Here is an 18,236-nt window from a genome sequence, read left to right on the forward strand (position 1 = left end):
GTTTATATCATGATAGATTTCGAATATTACGAACCGTTCAACTTCAAAGAATTAACTTCGGACGTTAGTATTTCTATGAAGCCATTGCGTAAGTTTAGTAGAAAAGACTCACGTGTGAAGGTTTGTTTTTTGGTTTTAAATTTCGAGCAAAGCTACACGAAGGTTAGCTGCGCTAACCGTCCCTAATTAAGCAGTGTCAGACTAGAGAGAAGGCAGCTAGTCATCACCATCCACCGCCAACTCTAATTGTGTTCAATAGTTTTAGAACTACACTTTCTCTGTGTTAAATGTTTCTTTTTATACCACTATTTTCGCAATAAAATTACAATTATCCACAAATATATATCATAATTTCAATATGAACAGTTCGTTATGCAAGCTATAGACTGAGTGACTTAGTCAGAGACCCCAACGTTTAATTCAGAGCTTTTAATTCCAGAGATGATAAATGATCAACAGTATCAAACATCTAAGTGCTTATTCTAAATCAAATAGAGACCTTAGCTCTTATTTTAATGGCTCAACTACAATTTGAAGTGTAGAGTGTGTTTAACAGAATATCGGTGTTTTCAACTTTGGATTATCTGACTAGCAACCGGTTATGCTAACCACTAAGTTATACCTGCAATTATTAACGGTTATGAAAAAATAGTAAAATTAGTTGTGTATTTTCTCATGTTAGTAATGAATATTATACCATAAACAGCTGAAAACAGCCCAGCCAGTTTGATTGGTGGTCATATTTTCTTCTTCACTCGAATAATGATTTTACTTATAATACTGAAAATTAAACAATATGACATAATATAAATGAAACATTTTAGACAGTTTCGATTATTTTCAAACAAAGTAAGAACAATACTTTCATAATATTTCTTAAGCGCTGCGCATTTTTCGTAAAGATAGTAAGTTATTCAAATAAAGTGATGTCAGGTTATTTCCAAGTTATCAGCAATGCACTCTGTAGTGTTGACTATATATAGCATTAGAATTAGTAATGGCGTTCTCTCTCCCTCCTTGACAGTTTTGTGTACTTTATTTAAAATACCTTAGGTTTGTTTCATAACGTTAATCTAGTTCAAATAACAAATTATCGAACTCAAAAAAAAAAACAATTACAAGTATAATAATTTTTTTAATATATTGTCACCAGATGAGGTGACAATCGCTTTTGATTTAACATGGCTGATAATATTGATTTCGAAGAAATTTTTGGAAGTGATGATTCCAACGTTGGTATGATCTATGAAATAGATTTTCTTTACGAGTTATTATTAAATTGTTATTAATAACTTTTAAATTAATGGATGATAATGGGCTAAAACATTGTATTGAAAGACTTTTGACCTGTCATACCTGTATATATTCATGTTATAACTTGGAAGTTGCATGTTAGCGAAAAGGTTAAGTAATATTAATAGTACATTTTAAGTTATTTCGCGCAATGATTGAAACTAAAAGCTATAAGATGAGTTGGAATGATTAACTTATTATAATTATTTTAATACTGCATTCAGTTATAAGTACGTAGTATTCTACAGTTATGCTACTTTTTTCTGATCTGGACCTCATTAATTTCTCTTAGTTCTACTTTCGTATTACTATCGTGTTAGTCACTAAAAACTTCAGGATGAAAACATGAGTTGTAGTATTTTGAATTTAAATGCATATAGTTTATGAAATACAAAGGAAATGTTATATATTTAGAGTAATTAAAACAATTAAATGACCTGCAAAGACTACTGTAAGGCTATGTATGTAAAGTCTAAACGAATTTAATGGATGCACTGGATATTTCATTCATTGTAACCTTAAACTTAAGAGGGTTCAGCTTCTTCTACAGCATGATATCCACAAACGCCTGTAATATAAAAAATAGTTTTAGCCAATTATTATGAACAAAAATGACAAAATGATTGACTTATCTTGTAAGAGACACCAAATGTAACATTATCAAAACCTGAGTATGGGGATCAAGTATAAAACTTATCAGAGTGACAGTACTGACGCTCTAAGTGTCTAAAAATGAATGAAGGAATTCATACACAAAGTCTTTACAAATAATCACTGCTGCCTATGAAGCTCTGAAAGATGACAAATCCGTTCCTAAGTAATTTTTCCATTGTAATGGATGGCACTATCTTTATCCACTTGTCTTTTACACATGGTTATATTGTTTGTATTTTCATACTTCTAATTTCATTTTTCCATTGTTTAAAGATGTTTAAAACTTTACCATACATGCACACACATTGATATTTTAATTATTAATTATATAGAAGGGGAATAAACATAGGAATTCAATTAAAGGAACACCTTTGTATTCCTCCACAAATTTTTGAACCACACAATGCTTTTTAGCATGATATAATGAGATAATGCTGAATTATTCATCAAGAACCATCACAAATAAAATAAAAAGTATATAAAATCCCTTTTAATCAGAGAGCTTAAACCTTTCTTATAAACAAGCATTTTGGTGTCACATTATGATTTTTCATCCTTGAAGAACAGTTATCTGTTTCTTTATTTCTCTCTTCATTTGTCTGTACTATCATTACTTTAACCATCTCATCCTGATGACACTAGGTTAAACTGTGGTGAAATGTTGATACAGCTTATATAATTCATTTACAATGGATGTCTCATTTTAATTTTGTTTTTTAACTTTATTTCAAATGTTTATGTATATATTGTACTTATAATACTAACTGATCACTTCATTAGGAAACTAAATCAGGTTCGATCCCCCTTTTTTTTTCTATTCCCCAAAACACTGACATATCTTTTCGATATTTCAAAATATAGCCAGTGTACTGTTTAACTAAATATTCACCCCCAGAGAACAGTGATAGTTCTGTGGACTTATAATGCTAGAAACTAGATTTTGATACCAATGGTGATCCCAGCACAGTTAGCTCATTGAGTAGCTTTGTGCTTAACTACAAATAAAGTTAAAAGTCAACTAAATATCTATATGAGGTCATTATACTTACATGCATGCTTTAATTCAGCAATATTAATTTTGAAATAAGTTTACTAAGATATAACTTTAACTCTTCTTAATATGCACATAATTTAAGATATATAAAAGGGTATTATTTAATCTGATCTTGGCATTCAAGTTTTTGTTCTTACACTAATCTTTGATATCTTTCCTAGGTAGAAGAAGTCCTAGTGGCTCCCCAGTAGGTAGTGAGCATTCTGAAGCTGAAGTAAACAGAAGTGATGCATCAGATGGAGAACTTGCTTCTAACCAGGAAGATGGAGAGGTTGTTAGTAATGCATCTGATGATGAGGAAGCAGGAAATCAGTCACAAAACAGTGAACAGTCTGGAAGTGAAAGAGATGAGTCAGATAGAGAACAAGAAGCAGTACAAAGTGAAGAAGAACAGCATAGTAACCATTCAGATGCAGGATCTGAGAAAAATGAAGTAGCTGAAGATGAAAGTGGAAGTGATGATGAGGAAGATGCAGTGCAGTCAGACAGACAACAGAGTGATGAATCTGAAATTGAGAGGGATCCTGAACATTCTGGTAGTGAGAGAAATAATTCAGATGCTGAACTAGAAGGTTCTGAAGGTGAACATGATATTTCGGATAACGAACAAGGAGATCACAGTGAAGTAGAAAGGGAAGAAGCCCATAGTGATGCTGAAAAGTCAGAAGTTCAAAGTGATGCTGATAATGATGAAGAAGAAAAAGAGGTTGGCAATATTGAAAGAGAAGATGAGAATGAGGAAGGAGATTATGATGAAGAGCAGCAAGATGAAGATGAACAAATGAAAATTAGAGGCAGTCAAGAGTCTGATGATGAGAGGGGATCAGGTGATGAGGATAATAGGCAAGAACACAGTGCAAAGTCAGAATCAGAGAAAGGATCAGAAAATGAACAAGTACAGTCAGATCAAGAAATGAAATCAGGTAATAATATTTAAAAGTTAAGTGTTTTTTATTCCTTTACAAAATGTTCATTGTTTCTTTATGCCAAAAAAGTAATAACATGAAATTGTAATAATTCAGATTTTAAATTTACCAAACATTTACTTACAGTAAAAGAAGTAACTTTTATTTTCTCAAGAAAATAATAACAGTAACCTCATTCAAACTTCCTTTATTTATCCTTTCTACTTACAAGATATAAAAAGTAGCTGTGTCTAGGTGCCCAAGAATGGGAGTGAGGAAGGTAACTGTGAAGTACATGTGGTTGGTTGAAAAGTATTATGTTGGCCTACCCTAAAACAAAAGCCAAGAAACAAATATTTTTAGGTAAACATTTAGGCTAACTTACTTGTTTTTTCCTCAGAAGCAAAAAGCTCTAAAAACAAACTTACATTAGTTCTTGTTCTAATGCAATTACTTTTTTACCTGAGGTAAGTGAAACTGGTTCTAGTGCTGTTGCTTCCAAATATGTGCATATGCCTCATTGAAAATGACAAAAAATGGTAATTTTTATATGTAGAAGGCTTAAATCATACAAAGAATTACTTAAGTAAACAAAAATTTACATAATTTTGGAAATGACTGCTGAAAGATTGTTGCACTGAGTAATAAATCGCTAAGGATATTTAAGCCTAACCTTGTTTACGATGAAATAAAATAGGCCTGTATTGATGGATATCAGAAGCTCAGACAGAAATCAACAACTTGCTACCAAGAAACATTGTAAGTATGCTTAACATCATACTGCCAACTTGTGACATAGACTTCTTAATTGTCTTCTCAATTCCTAAAAATAAGCTTTAAAAATTTCTATCAGACCACATTTATTATTAAGTTACTGTTTTTGCATGGTCATATACTTTACCTTACTTGTATTCTTAAAGAAATCCAGAACTATGTTCTGTTTTTTATTGCTTTTTTTAACATTGTGTTTCTTCAACTTCACACAAAAGTCTGTTAGAAAAGTTTGTCTGCCATAAAAGTGTTGTTTGTTAGTATCTACGTCAAATAAAGCTATGTGCAGGAAAATTACTTTAACCATGTAAAATGTAGTGCATTATTGGCTGCTTGTGTGAGTACTCACCAATCAGAATTGGTGTTTCATATAATATTCAATTACAATGTACACTGGTAAATTATAACATTAAAACATTTATTCATTAAGTAAGATAAAATACCAACAATATCTATTAACTTCCAATCAAAGCAAGCTACCTACATAGAATAAAACCAAAAATCAACCTGGTAATGGGTGTGTTAAAATATTAATTTTAATATTTTAAAATCACAAACTCTTTACATTACTTCCAATGCTTTTAGTTCATATGTGTTTTTTAAAGAGTTATGTGGCAAATATGTACATATACTTTAAGTAAATTCAAAGTCACCTCACGGTACTTAATATGTGGTATTGTCATATGGCAATCACAGCAGTATTAAAATAACATTTCAGTTGTATGAAGCTTTGAAATGCAACTGGATAAATTAAAATATATGCTATTATATGGCACTGATGTAGATAAGGGGTGAAAAAATGTGTGTAACAAAAGTGTTTTATTAGATATGTATTAATGTAGGACAAGTTAACAGTAAAATTATTGATAAAGCGTAATTTTAACTTTTTCTTTGGAGTATATCTTGTAATATAATTCTTGACAAGCTTTAGAATCTTCTCTACAGTTTTTGTATATCATTTTTATAATGATAATCTGGTTATTTCAAGATTAACCATATTGTGGGACATTTTTTTGGCAGCAAATAATTTTCTTCTGTTAAATATTTTAAATTTAAAAACAATAAAAAATTGTAATAGCAATATTTCAATTACTTGGATATCTTAAATAGTCAAAACCAGTAATAATTAAAAACACTAATTTTGATTAATGATTATTTTACATGATACTAATTGGTGCAATCAATGCCCAATTGAGTTAATCTCCTATATCTAGCTGTTACTGACTTAATCCTCCAATATTAAACAACACATTGCACATTTTAATACAGATTTTAGGATACATAGCAAATATTACAAATTGTCATGACTTACTTAAACAGTAGTTGAATTCATAGGTGTTGCAGGATTTCATATTCTTTCAAATCTCTGTTATGCATCTGTTAATGATCAAGAAATTCACTTGCATATTCATGGGTAAGCTATCCAGAGAATAACTTGTTAATTAGTCTGATTAATCTGGCCTTCATACCTACTGTTTCCAGTCAAAAGTAAAGAGACATTTTACTTGCAATGTGAAAAATGTTACAAACATCCCCTTCAAAAATAGTCTCACATGTTTGTGTCCAAAGGGGAAGAAAAATTTGAAAACAAGGATCAAATTAGTCAATAGAAATTATTTGGACCTGGCACTTGACTCATTATCTGAGGGCCACAGGTTCAAATCCCCATCACACCAAACATGCTTGCCTTTCAGCTGTGGGGGTGTTATAATGTTAAGGTTAATCCCACTATTTGTTGGTAAAAGAGTAGCCCAAGAGTTGGTAGTGGATGATGATGACTAGTTGCCTTTCCTCTGGTCTTACACTGCTAAATTAAGGAGGGCTAGCGCAGATAGCCCTCGAATAGCTTTACACAAAATTCAAAACAAACTACAGACTAGAAATGATTCAATAATTTAATTAGACAGCATTACCATAACCATAATGAAACTAATTTTATCTGATTAGACTCGTGGTTTTTATTATTATTACCCATTGGATATAAAACTGTATAAGGTGAAGTTATAATAATTATTACAAGTAAAGAAAAAACTTTTAAAAAAATGAAGTAATTTAGAGATGGCTAATATCAATCTTTCAAACACAATGCAAACAAGATAGAAAGGATTGTGTTTGCAACATCACTACATAACAGCACAGACACACAATGCAGTAGAATGTTAGCAAACAAAAATAGGATAAGTTAAACTGTGAATGAATAGTTATATGTATTTTACTATATGCTAATTATTCCTTGTGCTTTATGTAGGGATGATGCAAATTCCATTCCTACTGTATCATATTATTTTTGAAGGATTGATATCAGTCATCCCTACATTTACTTTCTTTTTTTTAAAGTTTTTTTCTTGTTTGCTTGTTCTTTTTAATGCAATGTTTCAGTACATATAGGAATGTTGTACTTATAAGAAAGTTCTAAATACAGTGAGGTTCCATTTGTAATATTTATTTATTTATTTTAGGCTGGTGGTTCCAATTTCACCCTCAACTTAAGCTTTTTAAAGGAATACCAAATTTCTGTAAGAAAGCTAACTGTAAGGGGTAATGATGACATTGTTTACACAAGAAGTATGATTTTCTAGATTACTATTAGTTATTAATAACACTTATGTATACTCCATTTGAAACTGTCACTTCAATGACGAATCCAGAAAATCATAATTATTATTAACAGAAATACTATCTAAAATAACCATGCATTAAATAGAAATTACTCAGTTGATACATTATTTGAATTAAATAGTACTCTGTTAAACTTCTTACATATTTAAGAATACAGATCTTTTCTCCATAACATCATATGAAAGAAAAGCTTAATGCTTAATTACAGATGCAGTTTAATAAACACCACATAATACAAATTTCCAATATTAACTATTCTCATCCATTGCTGCCCTTTGTGTGAGAACTTTTTTCTTTATGCATATCACAAGTCTTCTGCTACCTCTATTGGAGTCAAGTGATTCCAACATGTCTTATTCAAATCATTATGCATCATTTCTCTACCAATAGGAGTGTAACATACTCCTATGACATGACTCCCTCTGTACACCTCTACCGAACTGTTGCTTCTCATTTGACAATGTTTGTGTGCAGGTGTGTTTCTTTGTCTCAAGTTTCATATTTAGCTTTAGTTATAAAAGAAATCACTGTATAGTATTGTAAAGTTCTGATGACCTACTAAAGAGATATTTAAAATACCATTTTGTTCACCAATCTGAGATGTTTCTACATAGGTAGTACTACTGCCTGCCTGATATTACAGAATATATTAATGGTAATTGGACTTTTCTTACGTGACATTTGGACTATAATGTCAACAATGGTTAATAAATAATACTCAGATTTTAAATCCACAATATATTATGCCTTTTTAATAATTTAAAAATTTGACACATAGTGGCATTTCACCTCCAGTTCATAAATCCTGTTTATAACCTTTATTTAGAACCAATTTAGTGTAATATGCTCATGAAACTAATAAATTTAGTCTTGTTAAACATGTTTATTTCAACACTGATACTCAAATGATACTAAATACTAGTAGCATTGCTTTCTCATGCAGAATTAGTGCTAAAAGAATTTTACTGTTATGCAAACAAAATAGAAGAAAGAAACACCTTATTACTGGACAAAGCAGTGAGATTATATTTATACAACTATCTGCTATGCTGATTTTGGTTAGAAACTCTTAAGATTAATGCCATGAAGTTCCATGAAAACAGTAACAATGTATTATCTATTTTATTATTTCTGACTTCCATCTAAATGTACAAAGGAATTTTTTTTATGCACAACACTGTGTAGTGTTTTAGAGAAAACAACAACAAAAAATAATTAGTTTCATGGTTTTATTTAAAAATAACTTTTTAATGAATTTTGTAGATTTATGTAGGATAATCAAGCAATGTACAGTGTAGAAATAATATGTTCCAGAATTTTAAGCCGATATCGAGATACATGACTTTTAAACAACAGAGCTACAACTTGGTAATAATCACAGCTTTGGAACATAATAAGAACAGTAGAAATCATGTTACTTAGCTAATATGAAGTAAAATGCTGTTCAGTTTAATGATTTATGAACAGTATTCATGTGAGGAGTCAACGTCCCTCCACACAAACCCTTAGTTTGTCATTTCTCAACTAAGAACAGTATGCTTAAACTATTTTGTTTAAATAATTTGAATTTTATTTGCAGATAGTGAAGAAGAATCTAGAGAATTGACAAATAGAAAAAGACAGATAAGTAGTGATGATGAAGCAGGTTCACAGAAAGGTAAATTCAGATTTGAAATTTTCATGTGGGTTGTAGAATAATTTGCATGAGAGTTTCCAGAAACTTAGAGTTTGTGTACATTTAAACTTGTTTTTATTTTGATAAATATTTAGTCCTAGAAATATTATCTGATATAAAAGTGAAAATACAAAATAACTTTGAAATAGATTATACCATGTGAAAAATGTGTATTCATTTTTGATTTTATTATAGATTTACAGTCTTAGACTAACTTTTTTCTCTGAAAAGAAATCAGAAAAAGTGATCTTTTCAGCTCCTTTGATAACAGTTTAGTTAAGCATATCAGTTATTGTTATAATATTTTCTTTGGTTCAATAAAGTTAGTGGGTGTATATAAGAATCCCAAAAATTCATAATTATTATTAACAGAAAAACTATCTGAAATAACTATTCATTAAAAACAAATTGCTCAGTTGATATATTATTTGGATTAAATAATACTCTGTTGAACTTCTTACATATTTAAGAATACAAATCTTCTCTCCATAACATCATATGAAAGAAAAGCTTAATGCTTAATTACAGATGCAGTTTAATAAACACCACATAATACAAATTTCCAATATTAACTATTCTCATCCATTGCTGCCCTCTGCCCCCTATGTGAGAACTTTTTTCTTTATGCATGTCACAAGTCTTCTGCTCCTTCTATTGGAGTCACGTGATTCCAGCATGTCTTATTCAAATTATCATGCATCATTTCTCCACCAATAGGAGTGTAACATACTCCTATGACACATGATTCCCTCTGTACATCTATACCAAACTCTTGCTTCTCATTTAACAATGCTTGTGTGCAGATGTGTTTCTTTCTTTGTCTCAACTTTCATACTTAGTTTTAGTAGAATTGTAAAATGGTTCTCATTTAAATTACTTTCAGTTTTATTCAGACTGTTTCTTCACTTTAATTTAAACACAATTATGATCACATTATTATTTATAATTTTGACTTTTGGTTGACTCTTCTTGATTATGAATTCCAAAGTGCATATTACCACTTTAGGGTCATACCTCTGACTAGTGATATGCCTTGGGTCTCGGGTATGAGTATTCTGGGGAGAGATTTATCAGTGTTTGTTTATTCACAGTGAGAAGAATGTTACTTGGGTCAACCTCTATCTTCAGACCTTGCCCTACTTATTCCTGAATATCATCCTCTTCAGGGTGATGAGGACTTGGATATCCTGTTTCCACCTCTTGATTTTGCCATGTTTTTCCATGCTCCTCCTGAAGATTCAGTTAGGACTGCTATGGCATTTTTAGAGTTTGTTTCTTAGAAACACATTGTCATCCTTTCTTACTACATAACCACTTTTCGTGTATCTATTTGGTTTCCCTATATATTCAAGCACATGCTGACCAATTTGCCTCACAATTAAGTGACAGGATTAGCATGGGCTTGAGATCAATCATCAAGAAGGTTCAGGTCATTGGGCAAAAGTCCTTACATATCAACATTCTCATGTTTCTTGTGGTCCATAGGGCTGTGAATCACTTAATTTCTCTCACCAGACATTGTCTGATGAGGGTTCATTCCAACAGTTCTAAGGTGGTAGCACATATCAATCATTAACAGAGCACTTGATCAAGTTCTTTTCATTTTCAAACTTTGGACCTCCTTTGTTAAGCCAACATGCACCACATTCATCTCATTACATTTCATGTTCCAGAATTTGATTGTAGATCATCTTTTCTGTCCTAACAGGGTGGTCTTTAGATTCCCTTGTATTCTGGTGGCTTTGCTCTCATAAAAGGTTTTCCAACATAGATACATTTTCCACGGCCCTCAGTCACAAATCATCCTTCCTTTGGGCTCTGGTAACTCATCCTGTTGATGCCTTCAGCCAAGATTGGTCCCACAAATTCCTTTATATTTATTCTATTCAACTACTACATGATGTGGTCTTTCTCATCCATACCACTCCATGTTGAATCCTTCTGATCACTCCATGTTGGCCAGTTCAGCAGTGGTTTCCTTCCAGTTCCTCTTCCCATGTCTTCCCCCCCCCCCATCTTAATTATCTTTGGTCATCAGTTCTATATCCAGCTATTTGTGTCTTCATCTTTACATCTGGTTTTTATCAGATTCTTGAAAGGAGATTTGGTTTCTTCCATTGAGTAGCTTTTCTTTTGATTAATTCCATACATCCTTCTGCAATGAAGGTGTATCAGCACAAATGGAAGGTGTTTCATTTATGCTGATACACTGATCTATCAACTGGGGATCATGTGTCTGAGTTTCATACCTGGCTTTTTGACTGGGGGTCATCAGTCTCCTTGCTCTTGGGTTATCTGGCTGCCTTATCCCATACCTTTAATTTTTCCTGATATATTTGAGTTTTTACTTCCCACATTCTTATCTTATTAGTACATTCCTTCCAAAATCATCATCCTTCCAAACAGCTTAGTCTTCCAGACTGAAATATTAATGTGACAGTAAAGACAAGTAAAGAAAAGACATGGTCCTAAACAGAAGGGTTTTCCACCCAATTCGCCTACACATAAATAAAAATGGCCACCTTGATACAATGGAACTGTTGAGGTTTGCGTTCTAATCTGATTGCTTCCTACCATCCTGTATGTCTTTCCTCACAGAAAACATTTCTTAAACCTGCCAACACAGTCACCTTTCGGTGGCTTCTTTGTACAGAAATGATAGGCTGTGTGGTGGACGAGTGCATGGAGGGGTGGCACTGTTGGTTGATCAGCATGCCACTCGACACACCCTTGAAAGCCGTAGCCATCCATGCCTCCTTGTTTGTTCACTATACCTGTTGCCTGGAGAGACCTATGATCAATCAGACATAGATACTCTCATTGAACAGTTGCTGTCTCCCTTTTTAATCCTGGGGGACTTTAATGGACATCTTCCCCTCTGGGGAAGTGCTAATATTAATGGGAAGAGTTGCTTCATAGAGTGTATGCTCTCTGATCACAACCTTTCTCTTTTCAATAATGGTTCTTATACCTATTTTCAGGCACCAAGTCTGTCCTTCACTGCTATTGGTCTCAATTTGCTCCCCTTTGCAATTCTTCCATTTTTCATGGAGGGTTGACAATAATCCACAAAACAGTGATCATTTTCCTATAATTTTCAGAGAGACTGGCTGTGGTCAATGCCACCCAACCACTGTGCCTTAGCAGAAGCTGGATCAAGCAAATTGGCCCTCTCTTACTGATCTCACAGAACTTGATACTGCCATTGTCATCAATAGACAACTGCATTTCAGCAGTAACTGACTGTATTATACAGGTAGCTGCTCAATATATTCCTAAAACCTCGACACATTTTCCACAATATCCTCAATTGGTCCCACAAATTCCTTTATATTTATTCTATTCAACTACTACATGATGTGGCCTTTCTCATCCACACCACTCCATGTTGAATCCTTCTGATCACTCCATGTTGGCCAGTTCAGCAGTGGTTTCCTTCCAGTTCCTCTTCCCATGTCTTCCCCATCTTAATTATCTTTGGTCATCAGTTCTATATCCAGCTATTTGTGTCTTCATCTTTACATCTGGTTTTTATCAGATTCTTGAAAGGAGATTAGGTTTCTTCCATTGAGTAGCTTTTCTTTTGATTATTTCCATACATCCTTCTGCAATGAAGGTGTATCAGCACAAATGGGAGGTGTTTCATTTGTGCTGATACACTGATCTATCAACTGTGGATCATGTGTCTGAGTTTCATACCTGGCTTTTTGACTGGGGATCATCAGTCTCCTTGCTCTTGGGTTATCTGGCTGCCTTATCCCATACCTTTAATTTTTTCTGATATCTTTGAGTTTTTACTTCCCACATTCTTATCATATTAATACATTCCTTCCAAAATCATCATCCTCCCAAACAGCTTAGTCTTCCAGACTGAAATATTAATGTGGTCCTCCATTCCCTCACTTTTCACTTTGCTTCCATTTGAATCACTTCCTTGTGCTCCATGTTTCACCTTTCCATTAAAGCATATTTCTTTCTCCTCTTCATCTATGGATATTAAAGGTCTAACTTGTTTGCCATTAATGTTTCACTTATGCTTTACCACCCTACCTATCTTCTTTATCTGGATCATTCCTTCCTCCCAAAAACCTCAACAACTATGGAAAGTAACTACTCCTTTTCATATATTTTTCTTCCTTATATTTTTCATCTCTACCAGTGTCTTATTCCAGATAATTTCTATATCTATTCCATACCCTTTACTGTTATATTGTCTGCACAGCTTCCTTCCATGCTACTCATTCCTGACTCTTTCCATTTGCTACCTTTTTCTGCATGTGGTCTTTTTCCTTCTACCCTCACAAAATATGTTCAATATTTGATGCAACTGACTTATTCCTTCTTGTCTTCATCCCATCAAAATTTGTTCAGATTTGTCTTCTCATCAGATTCAACACCTAAACTTTTCTCTCATTTCGTGTTTTCATCAGCCATTGAAGGAATTCCTACAGATGGGCATGTGGACTACACCTAGTATGTTCATCTCCCATTATTTTCATGGTTTCTTTTTGTCAGGTTTTTGTCTTTCACCTGTAGCCATTCTTTACACTTTGGTGTGATTTTGGCTGGGTAAATTTATATTTATACTTTCTTTTTCTCTCAGGGATCTGTGCTCCACTTATTATTTACAGGGATCCCACTCTGTTTTCAGTGGTGTCTGACTAGGGATTTTGAAATTATAAATTCACAGTCTACAGCCATGTTGACTAGTGTTTTAACTTCCATGGCTTCTTAGTGTACACCTTTGAGATGTGGTACTCCACAAGATCACTTGTAGGTGAATAACCTCACTATGTACTTGCTTTGTAAATTTGCCCAGTCATGGCCTACATGGGTAAAGCAGAAGTTGATAACTCCCAATTCCTGCTGCACCTTGTATTCAATAAATTGATATGTTCTGCTTTTTTAAAATAGGGTTTCTTGGTCACTCGTTGCACTGTCTTAGGTGATTACATTCCTCCAGACTCTCCAAAGCATTGTCATCCCCCATTTCTTCAAGTGGAGTACAACAGTAAATGCTGGGTTTTAGATTTAGAGTAGAAGTCCTCACTCAAATTTATGATTATCTGTATTCCTCCCTCAATTGCCCCCTGCTAGTACAGCGGTATGACCACGGATTTACAATGCTAAAATCAGGGGTTTGAGTCCCCTTGGTGGGCTCAGCAGATAGCCCACTGTGGCTTTGCTATAAAAAAAACACAAACCTCCCTCAATTGTACTTTTTCTGTATTGTGGTTCACAGTGGATGTAAGAGGGATTGTTTCAGGTTCTGTCCTTTTTCTATTCCTCATTGTATCTTTTGCTAAGGATGTTCCATATTCTTGCTTTTTGGATAATTCCAGTCAGTTTTTCTGGTGAGGGAGTTGATTTCCATTATATACACATCCTATTATACCAGATGTCAGGTCCCTGGATTGATAGATCAGAGTGGTTTCAGATTCCCTCTGGTCTCTTGAATTTGAGGCAAAGATGGTATGATACTCATCCTATCCCTGTGTGGATGTCAATTCCACATGGCACAAGTTTTGGATGTAGTTGACTTACTGAATATGGTCTGTTTTGCTCTAGCCACTGTACACCTAAGGACACATCCATCGATATACACACTTTTAAGTCATGTGGGACTGAGTTCCATATACATTTCATGGTTGGGATCACTATCATGCCACAACTCTCTTCCACTTGGGTATGCTGCTCTATTTTTCCACCTTTATTTCCTACACATTTCTTTGATGGACAAAGAGTATATTTGGTTCAGAAGTAGTAGGATTCTCTCAATTAGATCTTTGGATCTGACTCTCATTTCCAGTGGTATCCATATGCTTTTCATTAGTTACTCCTGTCATTCCCTTGCACTAATCTTATCTCCTATTCAAAGTGGGACTCTAGCTAATCTTCTGAGCAAAGTAAGTACCATATCAGAAGTTATAATTTTCCTGTGCTGAAAATGTATTTCCAATGGGTACTACTATCTTCTCACACTTTGTCTCCACTTTCCTCTGGTTCTTATGTCTTCTGCCAAACTTTGAAGTGACAGTTCAATATAGACATGTAGAGGTAGTTGCATAAATCACTTGAGTATGTCACACTTCTGTTGGTGGAGAAGTGATTCATGGTGATTTACATGAGAGACATGTTGGAATCATTTTATTCCTAAAAGGGGGGAGCAAAAGGCTTGTGGTATGAAGAAAAATGTTTGCATGTAGTGGACAACTCAGGACAAGAACAGTTACTTTTATGAGATAAGTATCCACTGGAAATATATTTTCAGTAAAGATAAAATTATAACATTCATGTCACAAGTGAAGAGATCTTATGGAATGAACTATGTTTTTATGAAGGTACACAGTTGGACAAAGCAAGGCAATCAGAGTCAACAAGAAATTGCTGTTTCACTTGCAATACCATTACACAATAGTCTGTATACATTTTTGGATGGTAATTGAGGAAACTTTTTCATGTATCCTAAGTGGTGTAATGTATCTTATGGATAAAATAGATGTGAATTTCATTCCTGAAGTTTATATGAAAAGTATTTTGAAACAAATGATACCCAATCTGAAGATAGTTTTATTTTTGTTATGAGTATAAACAATACATGAAAGTTGAGGGTTAAAAAGAAAAAAATAATTCCCCATACCAAAACATTTTTCATGATGATAAAAGGTTTGAGGTGCATTGTTGTTATGGATACTCTAATTATAACTTTATAATTATACAATGTTTATGTGGCTGAGCAGCAGTTTAACCTTTTATGCTTATAACTTGTAGAAGTCATATGTCTTAAAAACTTTCTTAATTTTTTTAGTGTACATTGTGTGATAAATATTCATAGAAACATGAGAGATTTTAATTTTTGTGCAAAAACATTTAAGTTGACAGTTTCATTACATTTATAAAACACAATGTATAGGTTCAGATGATGAGGATGAGATGCCAAGGAAAAAGGTATGTACTATGATTGATGAAGATGAAAATGAAAGAGAAAAACAAGCAGAAGATGGAGAATCTCCAAAAGGTAAGCTTATAAGAAGTTGTGTTGCCATTGTGTCAGAGATATATGTGAAAATCAATATTGTAAACTGTTTTGTTGTTCATGCTCATTAGTAATTGTTTTATTAGTTCCAAGCAGATAGGATACATTATAAAGATGTTTTAAATAGTCTCTTATATTTTTATTTGTAACACCCAATGTAGGCATCAAAAATATTACTCAAACTCTATTGTGTTTCCAACAGTAGAGATAAGTCTTAAATATCTCATACTAACCTTTTAATAAGGAAGGAAATTAAAGAAAAGAAATCAAACAGAAGGCAACAAATTTTTCGTTTAATACATAGAGCATTTTGTATCTATATTAATGTATATTGTCATGTTTTTTTAAAAACTTGGTAGAGCACAGTATATTGTGTAGTTTGTACTTACAAAGAGGTTGCATGCATTAAATATTTTATTCATTAAATATATCTAACAATAATGATTAAATATTCTAAAAGTTTGTATTATTATTAACAAAATCTAGGTCAATAAATCCTAAGTAAAAAAAAATATTTGTTTTGTACGCCATCATATCACACCATTGTGGCACAATTTCTTGTCATGGCACGAATTTTCACTACTTGTATTCTGTTTTCATGTGGTGGTTTAAATGGTTCTGATGGTCTGTTCCTTTTCAAAGTTTATTTTTCTATTCTGTCTGTATTGCTGCTTTTATTGTTTGTAAACTGTTAGAATCAACTAAGAGTAAGAAATTTGTATTTTCTCTCATTTCTAGTTTTTTTTTATTTAACTTAAATATTTAGATAGTTCTAAAAAACATAGAAGTTGTTATTTTACACTTAAAACTAAACTAGAAGAAGCCACAAAAAATTTGTTTATGGTCAGCCAAAGCTTAGATAGTCTGAATCAGCACGATCTGAAATGGAATGCTGATTTCAAACTCACTTCCACCCAACAATTGTTTATTTGTATTTGTTTTAGGTTTCTTTCTTTATACATGTATTTTTCATAACTGTTGCCTGACTCCATAGCACTTACTCTAAGTTAAACAAATGCAGATTTGATTTGATTTTTAAATTAATATTAAATTCTTAAACCCAATTTAATGTTGCTAGCATCCAACTAAAAGTCCTGATTTACCTGTTGGAAAGTGACGTCATCAAATAACATTTATGTTTCTTTATTTTAAAACTAAACCAAACTATGTTATTACCCACCTCTTATAAATAGACCAGGTATGAGGATAATTATTAGAACATTATAAAAACAATTTCAGTAGAATATGTAAACAATTATGAATTCAAATAGTTAACAAATATTACCAATTCATATTTGATTATTCAGTGTGCATTCATATATCTGTGAAAGGTGTATTTATTGAATTCTGACTCTTAAAAAAATGGCAAAAATGCATTAAAGATCACAAGTATATTTCATTTCCTCAGGTTTTCATATTTTTCAGCTAATGAAAAGATCTAATGTAAAAAAAAACAGAAGTGTCTTACGTAACCTGTAATTAAGAACAAAGTTGCATTTTTCTAATACGGTATGAACTTCATCTCATAAGATTGGCTACTCTTGTTCATTGCTGCTTTCTATATACATTTTTTTAATGCATGCCAAAAGCCTTCTCCTCCCCACTGTGGAAGTTGCAAGATTACAACATGTCTCATATGTTAATTATCATGTATCACTTCACCAATAGGAATGTGATATGCTCATGTGATGCATGCAACTCCCTTTACACTCCTTCAATTAACTATCACTTCTCATTTGGCAACACTTGAGTTCAGATGTGCTATTTTGTTTATTGCTGCATGTTCAACTTTGTTTTTCTCATGAAGTTGTTATTTTTTGCTCATATTTGTTAGTTAATTCAAGTTACTTTATTTCTGCAATCGAGTTTGGTGAAACTTTTCTGTGTAGTGAATTTTGAACTTAACCTTATCACTTTGGGAATTACACCAGTGACTAATGTTTTTTCTTGGGAGACCTGACAATGGATTATCTTCTCTTATACATCAGGAAAATGAATGTGCAACCTTTATCTCCAGCCTTTGCCAAGATTTTTCTGAAACAACTGAGCTTTTGCTAGCAGATGAGGACACTCACCCTCTTTTTCTAGCTCCATAGTTTGACTATCATCCCACTCCCAACCTGGTCTTAATGGATTTTGTTTCTAGTTTGTGAAGTTTTTATCCTTGTCACCTACTTCTTATTCTTCTCATCCTCATAAAATGAAAAATTTCTCCTTTTAGTTTTTCCT

The 18,236-nt window shown here is 32.7% G+C and overlaps 1 protein-coding gene across 4 annotated transcripts in view; it reads left to right on the forward strand.

Moving 5' to 3' along the window:
* Positions 1-1,082: 1,082 nt before the first annotated feature.
* Positions 1,083-18,236, forward strand: part of LOC143232796 (uncharacterized) — a 39,892-nt gene continuing 22,738 nt past the window's right edge. For all 4 annotated transcript variants that reach the window (XM_076468658.1, XM_076468659.1, XM_076468660.1 and 1 more), the window contains exons 1-4: positions 1,083-1,236; positions 3,163-3,924; positions 8,876-8,953; positions 15,885-15,989. In XM_076468658.1, coding sequence (XP_076324773.1) covers positions 1,182-1,236; positions 3,163-3,924; positions 8,876-8,953; positions 15,885-15,989 — 1,000 coding nt within the window. In that variant the 5' untranslated portion in view covers positions 1,083-1,181. The remainder of the gene's footprint in view (positions 1,237-3,162; positions 3,925-8,875; positions 8,954-15,884; positions 15,990-18,236) is intronic.

Source organism: Tachypleus tridentatus, chromosome 11 (assembly GCF_004210375.1).
Source record: "Tachypleus tridentatus isolate NWPU-2018 chromosome 11, ASM421037v1, whole genome shotgun sequence".
Taxonomy (NCBI): Eukaryota; Metazoa; Arthropoda; class Merostomata; order Xiphosura; family Limulidae; genus Tachypleus; species Tachypleus tridentatus.